This window comes from Trypanosoma brucei, chromosome 10 (genome assembly GCF_000002445.2).
Source record: "Trypanosoma brucei brucei TREU927 chromosome 10, whole genome shotgun sequence".
NCBI lineage: Eukaryota > Euglenozoa > Kinetoplastea > Trypanosomatida > Trypanosomatidae > Trypanosoma > Trypanosoma brucei.
The window spans coordinates 2,167,874-2,189,569 of NC_007283.1; the positions used below are offsets into that span (position 1 = coordinate 2,167,874).

General features: G+C 45.4%; 8 protein-coding genes across 8 annotated transcripts, besides 19 other annotated features; all 8 read left to right on the top strand.

The window, feature by feature from the left end:
• Positions 1-45: 45 nt before the first annotated feature.
• Positions 46-71: a sequence feature (AT_rich).
• A 14-nt stretch (positions 72-85) lies between these two features.
• Positions 86-121: a microsatellite.
• A 128-nt stretch (positions 122-249) lies between these two features.
• Positions 250-312: a repeat region.
• A 1,520-nt stretch (positions 313-1,832) lies between these two features.
• Positions 1,833-1,855: a microsatellite.
• Positions 1,856-1,992: 137 nt separating this feature from the next.
• On the top strand, positions 1,993-6,987 carry Tb10.6k15.1530 (hypothetical protein, conserved; the record flags this gene model as incomplete). The annotated part of the gene is made up of 1 exon (XM_818022.1): positions 1,993-6,987. The coding sequence occupies one exon, from the start codon at positions 1,993-1,995 to the stop codon at positions 6,985-6,987; it is 4,995 nt and encodes a 1,664-aa protein (XP_823115.1).
• Positions 6,988-7,393: 406 nt separating this feature from the next.
• Tb10.6k15.1520 (small GTPase, putative) lies at positions 7,394-8,413 on the top strand (the record flags this gene model as incomplete). Its single annotated transcript, XM_818023.1, has 1 exon — positions 7,394-8,413. One exon carries the CDS (start codon positions 7,394-7,396, stop codon positions 8,411-8,413), a length of 1,020 nt encoding a protein of 339 aa, XP_823116.1.
• A 623-nt stretch (positions 8,414-9,036) lies between these two features.
• Positions 9,037-9,067: a microsatellite.
• A 286-nt stretch (positions 9,068-9,353) lies between these two features.
• Positions 9,354-9,439: a sequence feature (GA-rich).
• An 80-nt stretch (positions 9,440-9,519) lies between these two features.
• Tb10.6k15.1510 (hypothetical protein, conserved) lies at positions 9,520-11,652 on the top strand (the record flags this gene model as incomplete). The annotated part of the gene is made up of 1 exon (XM_818024.1): positions 9,520-11,652. The coding sequence occupies one exon, from the start codon at positions 9,520-9,522 to the stop codon at positions 11,650-11,652; it is 2,133 nt and encodes a 710-aa protein (XP_823117.1).
• A 1,263-nt stretch (positions 11,653-12,915) lies between these two features.
• Positions 12,916-12,941: a microsatellite.
• A 55-nt stretch (positions 12,942-12,996) lies between these two features.
• Positions 12,997-13,019: a sequence feature (AT_rich).
• A 51-nt stretch (positions 13,020-13,070) lies between these two features.
• Tb10.6k15.1500 (hypothetical protein, conserved) lies at positions 13,071-14,306 on the top strand (the record flags this gene model as incomplete). The annotated part of the gene is made up of 1 exon (XM_818025.1): positions 13,071-14,306. One exon carries the CDS (start codon positions 13,071-13,073, stop codon positions 14,304-14,306), a length of 1,236 nt encoding a protein of 411 aa, XP_823118.1.
• Positions 14,307-14,363: 57 nt separating this feature from the next.
• Positions 14,364-14,413: a sequence feature (T-rich).
• A 319-nt stretch (positions 14,414-14,732) lies between these two features.
• Positions 14,733-14,753: a sequence feature (AT_rich).
• A 46-nt stretch (positions 14,754-14,799) lies between these two features.
• Positions 14,800-14,864: a sequence feature (T-rich).
• Positions 14,865-14,973: 109 nt separating this feature from the next.
• Positions 14,974-15,078: a sequence feature (A-rich).
• Positions 15,079-15,719: 641 nt separating this feature from the next.
• Positions 15,720-15,812: a sequence feature (A-rich).
• A 177-nt stretch (positions 15,813-15,989) lies between these two features.
• Positions 15,990-16,009: a microsatellite.
• Positions 16,010-16,069: 60 nt separating this feature from the next.
• Positions 16,070-16,095: a sequence feature (AT_rich).
• Positions 16,096-16,450: 355 nt separating this feature from the next.
• Positions 16,451-16,477: a microsatellite.
• A 27-nt stretch (positions 16,478-16,504) lies between these two features.
• Positions 16,505-17,065, top strand: Tb10.6k15.1480 (kinetoplast DNA-associated protein, putative; the record flags this gene model as incomplete). Its single annotated transcript, XM_818026.1, has 1 exon — positions 16,505-17,065. One exon carries the CDS (start codon positions 16,505-16,507, stop codon positions 17,063-17,065), a length of 561 nt encoding a protein of 186 aa, XP_823119.1.
• Positions 16,577-16,634: a repeat region.
• Positions 17,066-17,916: 851 nt separating the features above from the next.
• Positions 17,917-17,953: a sequence feature (AT_rich).
• A 490-nt stretch (positions 17,954-18,443) lies between these two features.
• Positions 18,444-19,157, top strand: Tb10.6k15.1470 (hypothetical protein, conserved; the record flags this gene model as incomplete). Its single annotated transcript, XM_818027.1, has 1 exon — positions 18,444-19,157. One exon carries the CDS (start codon positions 18,444-18,446, stop codon positions 19,155-19,157), a length of 714 nt encoding a protein of 237 aa, XP_823120.1.
• A 414-nt stretch (positions 19,158-19,571) lies between these two features.
• Positions 19,572-19,629: a repeat region.
• A 50-nt stretch (positions 19,630-19,679) lies between these two features.
• Positions 19,680-20,063, top strand: Tb10.6k15.1460 (kinetoplast DNA-associated protein, putative; the record flags this gene model as incomplete). The annotated part of the gene is made up of 1 exon (XM_818028.1): positions 19,680-20,063. The coding sequence occupies one exon, from the start codon at positions 19,680-19,682 to the stop codon at positions 20,061-20,063; it is 384 nt and encodes a 127-aa protein (XP_823121.1).
• A 674-nt stretch (positions 20,064-20,737) lies between these two features.
• Tb10.6k15.1450 (hypothetical protein, conserved) lies at positions 20,738-21,247 on the top strand (the record flags this gene model as incomplete). The annotated part of the gene is made up of 1 exon (XM_818029.1): positions 20,738-21,247. One exon carries the CDS (start codon positions 20,738-20,740, stop codon positions 21,245-21,247), a length of 510 nt encoding a protein of 169 aa, XP_823122.1.
• Positions 21,248-21,696: the final 449 nt, after the last annotated feature.

Sequence of the window (21,696 nt, forward strand, 5' to 3'; positions counted from 1 at the left end):
CTGTCAATATGGTGTGGTGGATGTTGTGTTAACTTCGACCTTTACTTTTATAATTTTATAATTATAAAATTCTCTACTTTTCTACTGTTTTGTTTTGTTTAGTTTTGTTTTTTTTTTTTTTTCACCACGCGTGCCGTTGTTTGTGTTTTGCAGAGGGTTCTGACGTCTCTCACGATATGCATCCGTTTGCATTCTTACTGTTCTTATACATTTGTTGTTAGTTTGTTTTTGTCGACGAATGCGACTCGATTTTTTTTTCCCCCTTTTTCCCTTTATTTCCTCTTCTTTTTTTCCTTTTCCTTTTCCCCTTTCATCAATCCTCTTTTCGTTTTTTATGATCAATTCAAATAAAACATGGCTTTGGTTTTGGGAGGATGGGGGGAGGAGAAGTGTAGACATGTTGGGGAAGTGAATTAAAATGAAATTGAGGAGTGGATGGTGGTGATGTTGAAATGGAAATGAGAAATGAGAAAAGCGTCCACTTGTGCCACACACACACACATATGCATAAGGGTGGGAGGGGGGTGCAATTTTTTTTTTTTTTTCGTGGCATGCTCATGGGGAAAGACGTTTCTTGAGAACATGTTGTTGTTTATTGTTGCCATTGTTGTGTTTAACACCGTTTAAATTTTTGTTTCCTCCTGTTTTCTTTACCTTTTCACTCAGCACAGTAAAATTGGAGCGTTGGGCAAATAAGTGTGACAAGGGAGAGAGGAAGAAGAAGAAGAAAAAAAAAAGGGAGTTCCGTAAGACAAACATTAATATGAGTGAATCAACATTTGTTGGTGTGACTGTTTACATGCACATGTTCTTTGAGGAGTTCTTTCCGTTTGACACACTTTCAGTTCGATGCTTTTTTTTTTCCTTTCTCTCATGTTGGTGCTGTTAAAACACAGGCGGTGTGGTTCTATTTTCATACGGATAAGGGGTGTAATTTAAAGAAGTAATATGTGGGGATATGAAGGGAGAAAGAACGAGGGATAGGATTCAAACAACATATTGTTGTGAAAATAAAAATAAGTGTGATAAGCAATTGAGCACTCCAGTGCCTTGCCTGGCGCTGTTACCCCTAAGTTTGAATTGAGATAGAGTGTCAAAAACGGTAAGTGGCCACCAGAAAACGAAACAAAGGGGAAAAGATGGGTTAAACTAACGGAAAATGCAAAAAAAAAATGAATGGGGAACCTCTTGTGTGTTGTTATGTCTCTTGTCATGCCCGCACGGGATGTGACCAACTGGTTGACACCCAGAATTGATGGTTAAAGAGAGATTCTGTAACTTTCTGTTCAAACTAAAGCCCTGGTGACTGACCGATATCGCGTATGCCATGTAATGTGTGCGTGTGTGCGTTTGTGTCTGTTGTTTAATGATAGATAGGTGACCCCAATCGGTAAATATTTGGTATCAAGGACACTTCCGTCTTTTTTTTTTTTGGCTAATTTTTAAGTGTATCCGAAAATGTTGCTCTGTATGTGTAATGTTAGCATGACTTCTTTCCCCCACCCTCTGTATTAAATAAACGTAGTAGGTTGTTTATGTACTTTCTGGTTTACTTTTTTGCGACAAATTCTCCTTCTTCGCTTCTTTTTTTTTTTTGAATGTTATCCAGAGCTACGGGACGGAAGAGTGTAGCGTGGTCAAACGTCCTTCGGTGTATTTAACCAGACAGCGCTGAGGAGGAAGTGGCTGCTACCCTCTAAAGGACAACGTGGCTACTGTTTTTCCACCGGGCCGGTCCGTCGCTTGACAACATTAGAGGAGATAGCTACGACAGCACCAATAAAAGAAGAAGAGTTTGGAGACCAAACACGAGCACACACACACATACACGGATATATATATATATATATATATAAGCTATAAAGACTATAATTTACACAATATAAGTGTGTAAAAACAGAAGGTTGAGGAATACATAACGAAGAAGGTGTGGGAAAGGGGCACACCGGTACACAAAGTTGACTGAACCCGTCCATTTAAGAGCTGGAAAGAATGAACAGCAACAGTCTTCTGGGGGAACTGGCGAAGGAGTGCGCTCCTTTGCTGCTCGCTCCTCGCGCTGACGATCCCGACGCTGTTGTGCGCCGTCTGCGGATTCTTCCAGCTGATGGTATTTATCGCTGTTCCAGCCGTGATAGCATAATAACTCCCTACGTGTTTTCGGGCGACGCAGAACACTCGGCACCACCTAATCACTCACTGACGCCGGAACAATCGGGTAGCGTGGTCACTTCCGACATTCTAGGAATTTCGACTGAAGTGTGTCCACTTCAAACAGCCCTCTCACTCGCTTCGGTTGAATGTGTAGCCGCAAATCAGAAGCATTTATTCGAACTGAATGTCTTTCTTCAGCTGCTGCGCCAGGCACCGGCGAGTTACACTAGTTCTTTATTTTGGAGTGTGCTTATTCGGCGGCTTGGGGAGCTAGGCTTCTACGAAATAATGAAAGGAAATATAAACACCCTGTGGGCGAGAATTGGCCGACAGTTGCTTCGCAGTGGAGAGATGTTCAACGCTTTACGCCTTCTTCAAACTTCCTGTGATGTTGTTCTACACTACAGTGAGCACGCTGTGCAGTATCCTCCGGACGCAACGTTGCTTGGTGAGTTCGCTGTGCTCGCTCGTCAGATGTGGGCGGAGAGTTCGTCGCCCGTGGTGAGGCGCTGCGCCCTTGTAGTTTCTGCTTTTCTGACAAAGTTTGCCGACTTGGTACCACTCGACCTGTTGAGCGACGCCAGCGAAACAAAACGTGATGCTCCCCACTTACTCGCGGTCGTTGCGAAGGCACCTACACTTTTCAAGGAGGAGGAGGAAACCGCTGCCGCGGGGGAAAATCTTCGTGTAGTATTAACAGTCGCGTTCACAACTACAGCTTACTCAATTCCCACCACGATGTACTTTCGTGGTGAGGGCCCTCAGTCCGCCTCGTTGTCACTTGTTCAACACCGCTTTGCTTCGGCACTCCACCAGCTGCTGGTATTAGCTTCATATGGGTTCTGGGATCATTTTTCTGCCGAATCACTGCTCTCTTTGACTGAGGCGTCGGCTGTTTACTCGCGTTTGTGGAACTCTTTTCCCCCCAAGATGTTCACGCTCTGGGGTCGTATATGCCAAAATAATCTTGTGACCTCCTGCAAAATGTACACATCGTCCCTCTTCAATTATTGTATTTCCGCCGCTGCTTATCATTACAGTCTCGGGGAGTTGGAGGGCATTACTCGTCGTTATGCCGTAGGGGACGTCTCGCACGGTGGGGAGCCGTCAAGTACGGAGCCACTTCAGGCAGCAGACGAAGGGCAAAAACGTGGAAGGCAGCAAGAACAGCATGAGGATGTAAGTGAAAGAATCCTTGGGAGTGGTGCTGACGCCTGTGAGAAGCTTGACATTACTCCACACTTGAGGGAAACATTTCGATTAATGGTTACCGGATGGGGCTCGTTCCAGCCCGGTGACAGGAATTTTCTACGCAGTGGTCTCGTTGTGTTGCACGTGTTGTTGCTTAACTACCCGTATCAACTGGAGGAGTTGGGGAAAGCAATTGGATTTGATGTAGGCCAACTGCTTCATGGCATTGTAATGGGTCTTTTAGCAAGCGACGTTGATAGTGCACAAATAATGGAGACGGTTTACTCCATCATTTTCCGTTTTTACGAGATGTTCGACATTTTCGATGTCGTTTCCAACCTCTTGCCGCCACAGGTGATGGCCGATGTGGGCCTAAAGTGTGAAACAACAGAAAAGGCGCTTATGCAAGCACAGCTTTATGGGGCGCTGCTTGAAACGCATGGAGAGGACATATCGCCTCTTCCTTTACTGGAAGCAGCAACACACATAAGCCGTGGCGCCATTTTGCGCTTCTCCTCCGCCACTTCATTTTTTGTTAAGTGGTTCACTGTTACTGAAAGGTCACTTTTGTTGCAACCGCGAGACGCCCTGGTCGACCTGTTCTCCCTTAAGGGCGCCGGTGACAAGTTGGTTCAATGCCTCTGTGAAGGTGCTCTTGCCCTTGTCCGTGAACTTCAGTCGGGTAACGTAATTATCGACGGGTTTCCTGTGGCACCGGTGTTGGAGAGCGTTATCAGTTGCATTTCTTCCGCTGTCTTGTATGGAGGTCAACAAAACGCATTGGTTGCATGTGCCATTGCCGTTCACGGTGAGGGCGACGTCCCCGCCTCTCTCATGTTGTTCTGTTTAGTATTTGCCGCCAACGCAAATATTACCTTACTAGAGTCCTCTGCCAGGCTACTGGCGTACGTTGTAGAGCATTCGGATGAGGGGCTCTTTACCACCCTGAGACTTCATACCTCGATTGAGATGAAAAAACGACTGCTTGCAGGGTTGCATCAACAACTGGGGTCGGCCGCCTCTGCCGATTCTACAGGCGCAAGGATGGTGCGTCTTGCGACTCTCCACCACCTGCTACGCTTTGACCCAGCCGCATTCTATTACCTCATGGCTGCTGAGGACCACGGAAAGGAATCCGCGGAGCTACGAATTACGCCCTTCTTGCGTGATGTTGTTAAGTCTTCGGACACTACGGCACTTGAGAAATCGGAAGCCCTCGCTTGTCTCAAAGCACTTGACGATGTGGGTGTTTCTACAACCGAGGTTGCAACCCTGTTATCAAATATGCGGGTCGATTCTCCGATCACCGGGGGTGTTTTAACTGCTGCGGCAGTTTATTATGCCTGCGGCGTATACTTTCATAAGTACAAGTTGGACGGTGGGGAAAGCAGTGTGGCCCCAACAGGGAAGGGAGTAACTCAGCGGTTGAGGTTGTCGGATTCTTTTACGGTAAACATGATGCAAGGAAAGGTATTGATAGGCCCCTCAGATGAGGCGTGTAAGATGCTGAAGTTCAGCTGTGAGGCGCTAAAGCAGTGTATTAGTTTTTACGAGCAGACCGCAAAGCATCTTCGCTATGGTGATGCCAATAATGCCACAGTACTACCCTCCATTGACTCCTACCCGGCTGCACATTCTCCTCTGGTTCTTTCGGTTGCAGGAACCGCTGGCCGCTCCGCAGGTTGCACCGATCGTCGGTGTCGGTCTCTGGTGGATCCAAGACAAATGTGTAATGGACAGGCAACGTTTAGCTCGTGCCTTCTTGCTGCCGAGGGAATTTCCATGTGGGAAGGGGTGGCCAATGTCGATTTGGACCGCCTGGCATCGGCGCTGGTGGCAATTACTCGCCTCACTACATCGATTGAAGCTGCGTTGTGGATTTTGTACGGAGAAAAGGAAGTAGACTCAGTAACCGCACAGCTGCTTGAGGCTGCACTTTGTGCTGTGCAGATGTTAGGATCACCAGTTCCGCAGCTTCGAGATCAGGTGTCGGCGTGCCTAGATGGTGCACTGACGTTGGCGCAAACTGCAGCAGTCATACTCACTCGAATGCCTAGTGACGGGAACTCGCTTTTGCGCACTGGAGAGTTCATCGGTCTTTTTTCCGTTTTCGTAAAGACTTTATCTCTTTACCGTGACGACGACGATGTTATTTCGAGGGGTCTCAAGATCGTTGGAGTGTTTAAACCTGTAGAGGTAGCTGACGAGGAGGTGGTGATACACATTTTTGACACAATCGCATCCGTTGTGGAAAGGCATGCTTCGTCAAGTCCGACCGATTTCCTTGTGCCTATAGTTGCTCAGGTGACTGTGATTTTTACCAGCATTGGTGAGTTCTGTCCAACCAAGTGCGCGCTCGGCATTGTGAATAACCTATGGTCTTGCGCGATGAACGTCTCGCAAATGATTGTTATCGCTGATCCGTGTTCGCCGCTGTCCAACAAGTTCGACGTTATTGTAGAAGCTGTGAGGGCCATTTTGTTGCAGTGCGACGGAATACTGGGGTATCTTTCATATGATCGAATAATGCCTATGGCCACTGCTCTCGGGCAGCTTAGTAACGCAAGCTGCTATGATGCGTTGGATCATCTTTATAAACCACAGGCCTGGCATGGGGCATGGTTATCATTGCTTCGGTTATTTCACGCCGTTTTGATCGGTTGTGGCGGGGGCAGTGAAAATACGTTGGGGTGGCTCTCGATCATCTCGAGCTGGGCGACGACCAGCCCACGGTTTCGGGAGGCCGTTTCTGGCTTCACTTATTGCCGCGGTGGGGTTTCAAGAAGCTCCGGGCCTCATTCATGGGAGTGGCAGGAAATGCACATTGCAACATTGATCATCAGTTTGTTGTCTAGCCTGGGTACCTCCACCGCACCACTGACACCACATGTTCAGCGCTGCTTTTGTCGTATTCGCCATTTTACCTGTCAGACAACGGGTACACCGTGCGCCGCATCTTTAAACGAACTCTTTTTAGCCACTGTGCGCCACCAGCTCTCATATCTCATTTTCCACTCCCCGCCATCGGGTTATATGGAGGGTGAGCCGCCCATTGTGACCATTTCCCGGTATCGCTACCCTTCAAATGGTGAGGCATCGACATCTGATGGTTTACTTCTGCAGAAGGCTGCCAAAGTGAACGAAGGGGACCAGAAGGAGGAGCAACTTTCTTTCTACACCCTGCGGTGTTTCATATTTCGAGAGTTAAGTATTCTTCGAAAGAGCTGCCGTGACGACTCGAGTGCCACAGGTGCCCTTACCTCTCCCGACAATACTCCTGTAATGCGATCCAGTTCCCTGAACACAAGCACGGACGGTTTCTCTGATATTGATGTTCGTGATGGGGGTTTGCAGGTGGTTGCACCGCACCTTCTCAACGTTCAGCTCGCTCTCATTCTTTTTGTGCGTAACGGCCATTTTCAGGTTTTCCAACGTTGTTTGGATCTGTGGGAGCAGCAGGAGCTTGTCGAAGGGTTGGATGAGCTTCATCGCTTTCTCAATCTGCTGTCGCACTACGCACGTCGCCTTGAGAGTACAAAGTTGATATCGGTGGTGGAAACGGTACAGGAAGAGTTGCAGGGACTTGCCGAAAGACTCCGCAGTGGAGCGACTTCATGGCGGACGACAGGAGCCACGTTGTGATTATTGTTGTGGATGAAACTTTTTGGTTTTGAATGTGGGAGGAGAAACGGTGAAAGCAAAAAAAAAAAAGAGGTCCGATGTCGCTACTCGTTGTACTGAAAGTAATGCTTAATAGAGCCGCTGGGTAAGTTCGAAGAGATGTCCGTTTAAAGAAAAAAAATACCCGGTCGTTGTGCACTACCGCCTTTCGTAGGGTTGTCGAAGCGTAGCAGACTTTTGTGTGAGTTGTTGTTTTTAAATTTGTTTTTCAAAAAATAATGTCCATCATCGTTCGTTCAAAAACTGATATTTTCTCCAATGCTCACCTTTTTTTCACACTTCATTTTTTAAAAAAATCATTGCGTGCCTAACACGGATAATACAAACACTTTGCCTAGCAGGTAGGGCCTTTTGTGTTTGTGCTGCAATGACATCCAGTTTTCTCGCACATCCCAAAGTCCTTTTGATGGGACTGCGCAAGTCTGGAAAGACCAGCATACAAAAGGTTGTATTTGAGGGTATGCAGCCGCACCACTGTGTGGACCTTACAACCACCGTACAACCGGAGAAGAGTACCGTTTGCTCCTATGACTTTGTGAACTTTGAGGTGTGGGACTTTCCGGGGCAAACTGACCCATTCGACTTAAACAACACGGTTCACTACGACGTGGGTGTCCTCTTGGAGAACTGCGGTGCTATCGTTTTTGTGATGGATTGTGGTGAGTTGATCGACGATTCCCATGCTCGTCTCGTGGAAACCGTATGTGCTGCTTATGACCGTGATCCAGAGCTCTCAGTGGAGGTGTTTATACATAAAGTGGATAAATTAAGCGAAGATCATCAGGCTGATCTGCTCACGAGTCTTCAGCGACGTGTAGAGGCTGAGGCAAGACAGCGCCTAAACGCCACCGCGCAGTTGCGCTTGAACTTCAACCTAACGTCAATCTATGACCACTCTGTTTTCCAAGCCTTCTCGTCGGTGGTGCAGAAGCTCATGAAACTGCAGATCCCTTATATCACAGAGCTTCTGCAGATTCTAAATAGTAATAGCAACTTGGATCTCTCTTATTTGTTCTTGAGTAGGTCCAAAATTTTCTTGTCTGTGGACGAGCGAAATCGTGTCAAGACTCGCACATATGAAATTTGTAGTGATGCTATCGAGGTAATGATGGGAATGAATCGTATTTATAGCAAGGGGAAGGAACAGGGGGAAGGTGATGAAGAAGAGGTAAGCAGTGGTGCCCGGGGGACGGAAGCTGAGGTTTATGCCGGAGCAAACATTGTAATCAAACTTAGTAGCGATGACTGCATTTACGTTAAGGAGTTGCCAAACTCTCTTACACTCGTGTCAATGGTAAAAAATGAGTCCTTTCGTAACCGAATTCTCATTGATCATAACATCTCAGCATTCTATAACGCTGCTTATAGTATTTTCCGACGCAACTAGGGGTATTGAGTATGACCACACTCCTCCTTTTTTTTTTCTGTTCTTTTTTTTTTTCCCCGCGTGTGCGCGGTTTTGACCTGCGCATCCCCAGCGACTTGTTTGTCGTTTCTGCAACCCAGTACTCTCCCTCGTCCTTCACTTATTGGATTGTTTCGTGATATCCAAGTCACGGGAAGAGCGCTGTGTTTCGCCCTCCTGTTGATTTTTTAATTTGTGTTTATGGTCACGGATGGAGTTACACAGTTATCATTTCAATTTCTTCCTCCCTCTTCCAGTTCTCCTTTCTACTGTTTTTTTTTGTTCTTGTTTTGGACAACCGCTTGTGCGCCACCAGTTGCGTCATGCAGTTTGCGTTTCAGTTGGGTGTTGGCAAGCCGGGGAAGGGAGCACACAAGTGAGGACGAAGGGTAGAAGAGACGAATGTCTTTGCAGTGCCTCTTTTTCTTTTTTTTTTATTTGTTTCTTCTTCTAACTTTTTGAAACATTTTTTTTTTCGGGTGAATCCGCACGAGGCCTCTGTCGGCGTATCTGTGTTCCCCTTTGTTTTTGCTTTCCCTTAACCTCCCGCATCATTCAGTGTTAACACCAACTACACTATTTTTCCCATGTTGCTTTGTTTACCTTATACACATACATATATATACATATATATATTAGGAGTAGGGGAAACACGGAGGGTAAAGGACAAAGAGAGTCTGACCAAAAAAAAACAACAACAACAAAAACAACAAAAAACAGGTGCAAAATAACCAACACCGCACTTGTGAGAGGACTATCATCGGGACTGTCGAATAAAAGTGTGTGATTTTTGAAAACATTATTGCCGGGAAACGTAGAGACTCGATCCAAACCAAACAAACAAATAGGGGAAGAATTATCTGGATCAACAGAGCCATCTGAACCCGAAGGGAATATATCTCGAGGTTCTGCACCACAACTTGGAAAGAAGGAAGGAACAAAAGAGAAGGAATAACGGAAGGTGGAGAGGAAAAAAAATAATAAAAGAAAAAAAGAGGGAGAGAGAGACCAGTTGGACAACTGCTATCGGAGGGAAATATAGCGCCACTAATTTGAAAAAAAAAAAGAAAAGGGTCCAGTTTAAACGAATGGACTGTGTGTATAACTCAGTGGGCCCCCTGTCGCCCTTCTTATGGCCTGCGCCACATGCCAACTTGGTGCCACCTGGTTATTCACCAGGAACCGTGGCTGATACAATGCTTCACATCAGTGACCTCACACTCAGTCTCGATGTGCTCGCAAAAGCATTGGATCACTCATATCATCCCGTTCTTTACGCGATGGAGACTCATCAGCTTCACACACGGGTACTTTACAAGCGTCAGTTTGATTTGATGCAGTATGGAATGGTGCTGGACGAGGTGGAACGGCTCGTTATTGTCAGGATGCCTGCGCTCTGTGGAGACTCCGGTAAGAAAGTTTCACAGGAATATGCCGCACTTTGTGAGGATGATCTCAACAGCGCTCCATGTGCCCGCCATCCCATTCTTCCTGAGCATTGTCTCATAGTTTATCAACTTCCTGCCAAAGGTGATGGCAACGATGCCGTGCCTACGCCGTTGTTCCGACTTGTGTTTCGAAACGAGTCCTTTAACGAGAGTATGAAAAGAGAACTTGCAGATAAGTTTCCGCTCTACCGGCTTCGTTCAGTATACGTGTCACACAAGATGTATTACCCCCTCCGTCATCAGGTACAATTGTATAATGAAGCCTCAGCTGAGAGTGTGGATTTACCCGACTTTGATTTGGAAGAATCCTTAGGGTTGAAACCACTCCGCCAACTTCTCACAGCATGGATGATGGTTTTGGAAGGAATTGCACCTTCGTGGTTGGTGGACAAGGGTGTTGGACCCGATGTTGTTACTCTTTTTCTTGCCCACCACAGGCCAGAGGGAAAGTATGATGTAAAAGAGGTGTTACAGGCGTACGACCAACTTCCTGTAGAAAATCGCGTTCGATGTTCCTATTACTTAACAGCAAAGCGTATGGAACAGCGCATCAAAGTGATGCCGCGTTTCCCCAACATGATAAACACGTGGAGGAAAGGTTCCTACGATGTGGAGTACTTCAGCGAAGTTGCTTCCGGGACCGAGCCAACGAAATGTTTGGCGCCCTGTTTCCGGATGTTGCTTTGTAACAGGAAACCGGGAAGAAACTATGTTGAGGATGATGAGGTTGCCGCATTCATACCAACAGATGCAGAATGCGAACCACTGCAGGTCTACAACACACTGGCGGCGGAACGATTACGCTTATGGGTTCTCAAAGGTCTTCTCACGGCCGAGCTGCATGGTATACACAACCTTATGATTGAATTTGATGTCGCCATGGTGGTTTCCGAATGTGTGGGTCTCCTTTGGGGCGGGGATGAGGAACAACGCCGGCGGGAGGTTATATTTCATGTATGTAAAATTATTGTAGAAACCGTAGAAGATTATGTGCAGCACAGCGGTGTTATCTGGTGTGCTACCATTGTCACGTCCGATGAAGAATCCATCCGGTCTGCAGAACTCTGCAAGGATATTTTGGAGGTCACGCAGATAGCAAAGGCCCGTGTCGAGATTGAAGAGGGACTGCGGGTCGCTTCAAGTGGGAAGGAAGATACTGAAGAGGCCCCATCCGCATCCTCAGAAACAGGTGTTAGCACGCCAGGTGACGAAAAGGAGGCCCACGAACAAGTGGATGAAGTTGCGGCGGATCCGGTTGATAACCTGTTGTACATCCCAGGAACATTTCAGACTATAACTAATTGTCAGATAGGAGTTGTTCCTTGCAGGCAACCATTCATCACTGCTTCAAAGATTTCAGAAGATGTGAGAGATCGTGCAATGCGTTGTGGTGTGCGTCTCAGTGATGCCGAACTGTATCCTATCTTCCTTGCCCTTTCTGGTGGAGAAGAGACGGTTCCCATAAGTAAAGTGGTGGGCCTCATTTTGGAAAAGCAGGAGGAGGCAACCAATACTGGTGGCAGGAGGGCGAGAGGAAGTTGCAGTATGTTGTGGCCTCATGATCATCCGATATGTGCACTTGACTTCTGTGGTGTGCCATGGGATGTGGTGAGTGTTACAAACTTCGTAAAGGGGTTCCAGAGGCGCCCATACCGTGCATGGGGGACAAAAGATTACAGAGCGTCACTCATGATGTCTGGCCGATGTGAAGAGTCGGACACACTGAATTATGTGGAATTCTCAATCATGATGCTTGCATTAGCTCGCCAGTAAAAGGTGGAATGTGTTGATGCCGATCATTTCTTCAGTATTTGTTTCCCTGTATTTACCACCCTCTCAATTCACTTGTTGTTTCATGTTTTCTTTATGTCACCTCAACTGTTGTGCGCGTGGCTTCGTCGCCATTTTGGTTGTCAAGTGCAGATGGTAGAGGGAGGAAAAAGGCGCACACTTCAGTTGAGCGCTCGTTTCACTATGTATTCTATCACCTTCTTCTGTTTTGTTTTTCATTTTTCGCTACTTCAATGTGTACATGTCGTCGATGATTAATTCTTCCCGATGTGTGCTCCTATGTATGTCTGTGAGCAGGAGGGAAAGGGCGGGTGTGATGCTTGGAGGTAACAAAAAAAAAAAAGAATCGGTAGCTTGCCTTCTTCTTTCCCTCCTTCGAAGAACAACGAGCGCCTGCTGCAAAAACAATTTTTTCTCTGTTTTGCATTTAGAAGGTTGTTTCTTCAGTTATGTCGCAGAAATGTAGGTCCGACAATCTTCTTTTCTTTTTCTTTTATCTCGTTTTGTAGATCTCTACCACATGTGCGTATGCCAAAGGTGTAATTAAAGCAGGTAGGAGGAACGAGAGGAAGGAGAAAAAAAAAAGAACATAGATTTATATTGTTCCCCTACATCGGAGCAGACTACGTCTGTAATATGCGGAACCAACCTTCTCTGCACTTTACTGTAAATGTCTGCGAGATCACGTGATGTACACAAATTGGCTGCGTTCCTCTCACCACGTTGGATGCTGGAAAGGACACACAAACGAGGACAGAGAAACAATAACAACAACAAAAAAAAGAAAAGAAGCAACAACTTATGATGACAATATTATTTCTTACTTTCTGATCCGTGATTTGATTGACACAAGCACTGTCTGTGCGAACGTATCGAGAACCTGATTATATTGTCTTTAAAAATCCCCTCCTTTACATTATTTCCCTCCTTTACCTTATTTTCCTATCTCTTATACATGACGAGACCGAACGGTAACTCTCTGGAAACTCATCCCCTCTTTTCTGTAGATGTGTTTCCTCATCGGTTCCCGGAGAAACCCTTTACGAGTTTCCTTCAGCGCAACTCAAACTGTCTGTTGGATTGTTGTTTAGTTTTAGGACCAACCTTGTGGGTTTATGTGGAAGAATGAGATTGAGAAAAAAGGTATGACGATTGTTTTATCGATATGTTTTGTGTCTATTTCTCCCCTCTTTTACTGCACTTGCCTTCATTCGTGTTTTCTTCACGTTGGTTTTTTTCCCACCGGTGTGTGTGTGTGTGTGTGTGTGTGTCTTTGTTTCTCGTGCCGCCTCCAAGAAGTCAAAGCTATTAGAGTAAAGCCGCAAGAAAAAAATAAATAAATATATATACGTATATTACAACGAAAGGAAAGTAAAAGGAAAAAAAAAGGATTATTATCAATGTCTGCAACCGTCGCACAGCGCCCTTCTACGGCGCAGGAACGTATTCTTGCTTCCAACTGCCCTCCGCCGCCACCACCGCCCCCGGGATCCCCGTCGCACCGCCAGCGCGCCGCATACAACAACTTCGGCAGTGGCGTCTCCGCAATGTTTGGATTTCAACCAACGGGCCTCGTCACCGCCATTGAAAATGAGACACAGGGACCAGTTGTCACTCGCAGGACAAAGTACCGTGACACCTCTGAGATCATTCTCGGACCCAGCAAACCTTCTCAAATAAAGCACGGTGTCCGCCGCTATGATGGTCATGACGACTGCTCTGTGGGTTTGGCTCTTACCGACACTTGGATTCGCGGTTACGCCGATGATGAGGAGCCTCCCGCCCATGTCGTGAGGCAAAGGGGCCCGAAGGATAACCTTGAGGGAAATTGCTGCCGTGTCAAGACTGAGGAAACGAAACCACGCAAAATGCTTGCTCCAGGAAACCCACCTCCAAGGACGACAAGGCCTCCATACAGCGTTCCAGAGTATGATGGGAACAATGCTGAGGAAACCTGCCCCAAGCGCCTCTACAGGCACAAAGACAGCGGTAACATCATCTGCCCCGAGCCTTTGCCAAAGGGCACAGTTATCGATGACCGACCACGCGGAACGGTGCGCTCGCACCGCAACCGGTCGAACGAGTCTGTTGATGTACTCAACCTTGGCCAGTACAGCAGTGAGCAGCTCAATGAAGTGGAACGGAAACTCGTTGCAGGGCCTCGTGAATTCATTCCCCCTCCACTGCCTCCTCGCCAACGCCCAATCATCGCCCGTGTGCACACTCCTGCAAACGCAACCCACGACATTTTCGGTACTGGCCAAGGTGTTGAAGATATTGAGCCAGTCCACTGCAAGAAACGCGGTGAGAGCGCCCCGAAACGCTCTGGTGAGTTTGACATCTTCGATCCCACTCCACTACCGCAGCAACCCACGAAGGGGTACAACCCAAGCGATTTGTTGGTGTACGATGAGCCGTATGTTTCTGTGCAGGAGAAGCGTGAGAAGGCGGCTCGTGAGGCCCGTCGCAACCCTGAAAAGTATTGCCCAGGAAATGTTGTTACGTCTTCGCACAAGATAGAAAAGAAGACGGAAAGTGGCGTGGTCTTTCACTCCAAATCTCAGGAAATCACTGCCCATGGTGGCCGTGCGCGTGGCTTGTACGCCCCAAGGGGAAGTTCAATCTCACTGTGTTAATTGTTGCAAAAGCAACGAAGCGTGGACGAAGTAACGGCAAACAGAACTAAGAGAGGATTTGTTTCGTTTTTTCGTTGTTTTTTTTTCGCTCTTTTTTTTTCTGTTTTGTCCGGCCCTACTCTTGGACACATGCATATGTATTTATAAATATGCGCGTGTGTCCAAAGTATCTTTGGTTGTATCTATTTTATGTAACAAGAAGTGTTCGTCTGACTGTGGGTATATTCGGAAAGTGTGGATGCCAAGTGAAGGTGATACGCCTCCAATTTGAAAAGACAGAGATGTGAAGGGGGAAAAATAAGGAGTGAAGGGAAAAAGTGAATAAACAAATGTCAAAAATCACGAAGAACGATGAGAAGTGAAGATGGGAGGTAAGGCTGGGGAAATAAAATAATGTTGAAGGTACGGAAGCTTTTCCCTTTTATCTATTTATATAAATAAATAAAAGGGGGGAAAAATGGCAAGTTTGGAATATTTCCCCGCGCTCCCACCGTTATCTTTTCTCCGTTTCTCCTTCCCCTTTGTTTCTCCACCTTTTCCTTTTTTTTTTCTTTTTTTGGTGTTTGAATCCGCCATGTTCCCCCTTCGGTACCGATCTCTGCATTTATGTGCAGAAAATAAAGGAGAGCTCAGGGAAGAATAGGCGATTTTGATGAATAAGCTTACCAACACAAGCTGAGACAAAACAACAACAACAACAAAAAGGAAAAGGAAAAGGAAAAGAAATATTGCAGGTAAAATAAATTCAAAGCAAAAAATAAAAAAAAAACAATGCAAATATGCGAAACCAACCCAGAATGAAAGAGAATATGAAGAAGGTTATATGCTCATATTAATGAAGGTTGGGGGGATGGGGGGGAAAAAAAAGGAAGGGAACATGATGAACTGATGATATAAATTGTTAATGTATTTATTAGGTTCCACTCGTTTTCTTTATGTTGTTAAGTTTGAAGGTTGTGCACAAAAGAGCCACTTGAAAGGCATTCAACCATGGCTGAGCAGGACGGAATTGAAGGAAAGTGAGAGGGAACATGTTTTTGTATTTGTTTTTTCTTCTTTTTGTTTTACTAAAACTGAGGACCCCCCCCCCTCCCCTTGCCAGAAAAAAAAATGAAAAAAAAAGCAAGGAAGAGCTTGAAAGTGTTGCAAATACCCATATGCCAGAAAGTACTACCGCAGCAAAGAAAAAAAAATGAATGCAACATGACAGAATAAATTTGAAAAACAAAGGAAGAAGGATGAAATTTGTTTAAAAAGAAGCCGATAACTGTACGAATGAATGATTAAGTTAGTTTGTGCATGTAAGGAGGCAGAAAACGTTATGACAGGGGGAAAAAAAGGAGAAGGGGACAAAAAAGGGGGCGGAAACGTGGAGGAATCACGCATTATAGTGACAACAACTCTTCTCCTGTCAAAAAAAAAAAAAACAAAGCAAAAAAAAAGGAAAAAGGGAAAGGAAAGAAGTAGTAGGGGATTAAAAAAAAAAAAGAAAGAGAAGAAAAAAAATATTGAGTTGGTTAAGGAGAAGCGTCCCGCTTTTGGGATATTGTACCAGGGACAAATAGCGACGCGGGGTTTGAACAAAATCAAACTAAAGAAGGGGGAAGGATCAGAAATGTATGGGGGGTGGGGGACGAGGAGGATGGGAACAGGAAGGGAATATTATTTTAAAGAGGGGCCAGCAGAGAGAGAGAGAGAGAGAGGGTGAAAAAAAAAAAAGGAAAATGAAGTAAAAAAGACAGAGTAAACAAAGAAATGTTTACAAATATAATATATATATATATTTTATGTAATTAGTAAGGGACCTGCGGAGTCGGTGGGGTACCGTGTGACCGGGACTTTGCTGCCTTCTTCGTTACGCAAGCTAATACGAAAATACACATTAGGGACGAGTATGTGCGAGTGTGTATACGCACGTGCAGCTTTGTGTTTCGTCTCTGTTTCTATGAAGTCCGTTAAGCAGGGGAAGTAATTCGCTCATTACTCGCGACATATCCGAGGGGAAGGGCGAAAAGAAAAAAAAAGAAAAGCAGAAACAAACCCCCGAGAGATGTTAGGAACTTCCCTTTCGCCTTTCGCTCCACACCCCTGCCCCGTTATTTGTTATTTTCCTCTTTTCTCCATCCACTCATATTTAAAAAAAAATATATATATATATATATATATATATACTGTACCTCCTGCATTTGTCTTACGCGATGCTTGCAGGCCGCTACTGCTTGACGACCCATGATGCTCCCACAAGGCATATAGAGTGGTTGCCCTTATATTTCCATTCCCGTCACTATCTTCTCTCTTTTTTTCTTTTTTCTTTCCTTTTTTTCTTTCCCTGTGTTGTGTGTGTGTGTCAAACAGAAAAAGGAAACAAAGCTCCGGCAATGCTTCGTGTTTCTCGATTATCCCTTGCCATTGGCACGTACAGCCTGTTCATGAAGGAGCAAAAGAATAATCCCGCATTGAAGGGACTCCCCGTAGCAAAGCGGGGTCAGGCAACGGCTAAGTTATATCGAGAGCTTTCTGTCACTGAGCGTGAGGAATTGGCAAAGCGTGCCAAAGCTGCTCCGTCTGCAACGAGGAAAAAATCGGTACCGAAAACAAAAGGTAAAGAAAAGGTTACAGGAGGGGGAGGCAAACGTAAGGCATCGGAGTACACCGAATTTGTGAAGTCCAACATATCCAAATACAGTAATCTTCCACAACGGGAGCGCATGACTGCCGTAGCAAAGCTGTGGAAACAGCAGAAACAGATGCGAAAGTAGATCGAATCGCTTCATTATGCCGTGGAAAGCGGGAGTATTTTCATCTTTTTTTGTTTTTTTTTACGTGTTGTTCACCTGGCCCGCTGTTGGAGCCAAGACATGAGTGTCTTTTTTGTTGTGGAAAGCGAGACAGAAATATGCTTTTCAAGGAAACTCACGTTCGCATAGTAGAGTCAATTTTTCAATGTCGAACTGAAAGAGGATACAAAAGATAGAGAAAAGTAGAGAAAGAGAGAGGTAGAGATAAAAAGAAACTCTTGTTTTGAAGTTTCGAATGGATATATAAGTTTCTATTTATATATCTGCTTATATCTGTCTGATAGAATTATTCATTTTCCCTTTTTTTTTATGTTGGTTGGAAGTGAGCGGATGAAGCAATATTCTTTTTTCTGTTTGTTTTACACTTCTTCGCTGACCCCTTCTATTTTTGATTCTGTTGCTAATTATAGAGGGTTTCTGTTGTGGATACTTGTGGGTGAGTGAGTGGGTTTGTATAAGTTTTTACCCTACACCTTTCACTCTACTTAGCGTGTCTTGTCGATTGCATTCTGTTCGGCAGAATTCCCCCAACAAAAATATATTCACACCTTTTTTAAAAAAAAAAAATTGGTTCCACATCACACACATGCTGCGCACGGGATGTCAACTTTCCCAACCGACTAACTAACTCCTCTCTATTTTTGAGCCTTTTTCCGTACCTTTGCCGTTGCTCTTCTTCTTCTTCATGTTTCTGTTGATTGTGTGCAAGATAGCTTTCACTGGTGGATTTAGGCAATTTTCAAAGGAATTGCGGTAACGGAAACATCTAACGAAGGCAGTGTGTACAGTCTCATTACTAGCATTGGCGTCTGTTTAAATCAATAAATCAATATATATATATATTAAATTGCTTTAGTTTTGGCTCGTGTCTGTGCAGATCAGCCTTGTAGTAAAGGTGGTTACAGCACAGGGTAGGGGTCACTGAGAGAAGCATTGGAAAAAATTTACAACTGTAGTCATAACTACTTATCCATACAAGCATATACGAACATAGAGCTTTTTGTTTACTTTTTGCGTACCTCCATAAGACGCAACCGCAGGGATCAAGTCCAACAAGGAGCGTTGAACGAAGCAACGGGAACTCGTCGGCACCGCCTTGTCGTCGGGTCTTTCTTGCGCTCGTCAGTGGTGGGAGAAAAAGGAAACATATCTTCACCACCACTTCCACGAGTTCCACTGACAGTTTGGTCACTTGCAACCGGTCGCACTATAGAATTTTTACTATCACAGAAATATAGCTGTGGAGCATCGTAGTTGCATAACTGTTTATTTCTTTTTCGTCGTCGCACAAGAACAGCAATTAGGAGGGTGAAGAACACGTGCTACATTATCTTCTCGCATGTTGCGTTTTACGGTTGCGCTGTGCAGCATTCGCAAAATGGCTTTAAAGCTCTTCCGCGATGAGCAATTACATAGTGCTAACCTGCAGGGTCTCTCGATGGCTCAGAAGCGAAAAGTTATTGAAAAGAAGTTTAATCATCTTGGACGGAATGAGATGAGAGTTCTGAGACAGCGGGCTCGTGAAATGCATGACAATGTGGTGTTAGCGGCGGGTGCGGGTGCGGGTGCGGGTAAGGGTGATTTTCAACCAAGACACCCAAAGATAACCGCATATGAACTGTTCTTTAAGGAACAGTCATCAAACCCATCCATATCTTCCATTACATCCCCCAGACTGCGCGAGAAGCGAGTTTTTGCCATATTTCAAACATTACCCGAGAAGACACGAAAACAATTGGAAGAGAGGGCTGAGCAACTCTCACAAAGCGGTGGGCAACGGAAAATTTCCCCCGCTGTAAAGGTACCAAAACCAAAGAAGGAAATACAGACAAAGGCATCGAAGAAGGCGCCCACCAAACGAACTGCAGCTAAGAAAAAGCAGAAACCTTCTACTTACAGGGCGTTTGTAAAGGAACAAATGCCTCTCTTAAAGCACCTTCCGCCGGCTGAACGCATTAAAACCATCGCAAAGAAGTGGAAGGCACAAAAGGGTGAGAAGAAACCTACCAAACGGACTGGACCATCTGAGAACAAGGCAGCAGGCAAAAAATAACCCAAATGGGTTTTGTCCAGCCTCGGACTTTTTGTTTGTTTTGAACGGCCATTGAAGGCTCATGGGAAAGAGAGAGTGGAATATCGAAGAATAGCTGCAGCAGTTGGCACAACAAACTCCCGTGTAACTTTATGCACGCTGTTAGAGGGGTGACTCATAGGTAATGCGCAGAGCATATGCGAATATGTACGGTGGTGCTAGCATGGCTTGTCAAGAAGGAAAATAGGACCACCGCCACTGTACATTTGTCACATTCAAAATATGTTGCCATTCTCATTAAATCGAAGTTGTTAAAACTTTTGTGCTGGTGGAAGAATTTCAGCAGTATGACTTCTTTCTGCTGCGTGGTTTAGTGTATTTTACTTGACGACCCATGATGCTCCCACAAGGCATATAGAGTGGTTGCCCTTATATTTCCATTCCCGTCACTATCTTCTCTCTTTTTTTCTTTTTTCTTTCCTTTTTTTCTTTCCCTGTGTTGTGTGTGTGTGTCAAACAGAAAAAGGAAACAAAGCTCCGGCAATGCTTCGTGTTTCTCGATTATCCCTTGCCATTGGCACGTACAGCCTGTTCATGAAGGAGCAAAAGAATAATCCCGCATTGAAGGGACTCCCCGTAGCAAAGCGGGGTCAGGCAACGGCTAAGTTATATCGAGAGCTTTCTGTCACTGAGCGTGAGGAATTGGCAAAGCGTGCCAAAGCTGCTCCGTCTGCAACGAGGAAAAAATCGGTACCGAAAACAAAAGGTAAAGAAAAGGTTACAGGAGGGGGAGGCAAACGTAAGGCATCGGAGTACACCGAATTTGTGAAGTCCAACATATCCAAATACAGTAATCTTCCACAACGGGAGCGCATGACTGCCGTAGCAAAGCTGTGGAAACAGCAGAAACAGATGCGAAGTAAGTGATATTCTTCACCTACTGTCACTATGGTGTTGGTCGTTTCCCTAACAATAGAAACTGAGCTTGTCACAGCACTTGATACGAAGCGTGTTACAGGTAACTGAGTGTAGTTTCGAACACGTTTACTCGAGTCGGTACGTGGAAGTCGTAAAGTTAGACATTACGTGAAATGTTGCAATCCGGCGGTAGCGCTGCCGCAACAGTTTGTTTAATCACCCACAAGCCGAAGGGGTACAGGAACGTGTGAGGGCAAAGAAAATAAAAATAAAAAAGAGATACATAGAACAAAAAAAACAGATATTCCGGAAGCACGAGCAAAAGCCGAGAGTGGGGCGTACTTAGAACGAAATAGATAGAAACGTGGGTCGCCACCCCCTTCGCTCCTACTGCATCACTCATATACCTGAAAATACAATCGAAAATGACATGATGCAGCTGTAGCTGCGGTGCATACTATGTTTATTGTTATTTTGTACCGCCTTATATATTTGATTCACTTTGTATCACTACTTTTGCCTCATTTGCTTTTCTTCCCCCAACTGTGTAATGGAGGTGCCCACCACCTACACATCCAACCAAGTTAGCAGCAAGGTTATTTGAAGCTATACTCTCCGTTACAAAGTTGATTAAGTAACGCATATTTTTGTTCAGGAAATCCTTTAATAATCGATAGGAAGTGATGTTGCGCTTTACACGTTTTGTTGCTGCTGCTGTGAAGAGCGGCGTTGGCAAAAAAGCCGCTAAGACACCACTGCCTGTGGGGAATGCTGCGAGTGCCAGACGTGGCGCCCGTGTTGATGCCATTCCGTTTAATGACAATGTGTCTGTACCTAAGGTAAATGCCAAAAAGATGGTACCACCTCCAAGTGTAAGCAACATTGGCAAAGAAAAGGCTGTTTCTTCCATGAAGGCGAGGGGAGGTGCCAAAGTTAATGCGAAACCACTGGCATCCTTAGGAAAGGTTACGAGTGAGAAGCCAAGTGGCAAGGTAAAGAAGACGCCGTCACCTACGAGGAAACCAACAGAACCTATTACTGTGGTGGAGACATCCTCCGGTAGGAAGGGTGGTAACAAGGCTGCGTCTTTGGCACCGAAGTTGAAGAAAACTGTGAAGCAAATCCACCGTAAGGTCATGCAAAAAAATGCTGGCCGTAAGCCCAAGAAGGCGATGGGTAAGGCGAGTGCTTAATGCCACATAACAAATAGAATTATGTGAGTGTGAATGAACATATCACATCTGCGTGTGGAAGTAAAGTGGGGTGGGTGATGATAGAGGTGCGGAGGGTAGGCGGGAGTATGCAGGTTCCGGGGACTACTGACTAGCGCACTCATGTGTTAGTGGTGTATTACCTTAATACTTGTTGCTTCTTTTTTCATCCTGTCCTTACCACCACCCAACTCTATTGTTTTCTTTTTCCTTTTCATCGGGTTATCCCGTTGACGCTAGGCGTCACTCAATAGATGCATTTCCCTGTTGTCGTCGTTTCTTATTTTGTGATATATTTTGTGTAGTCATAGAGTGTTTGAGCATATCACAATGACTTGTGTGCGCGTCTTTTCTTTTCACGTTTTCGATTATGAGGGAACACACCGTCATTTTGATCACTCAAGAGGGTATCCGCTCACTCGCAGCGTTTC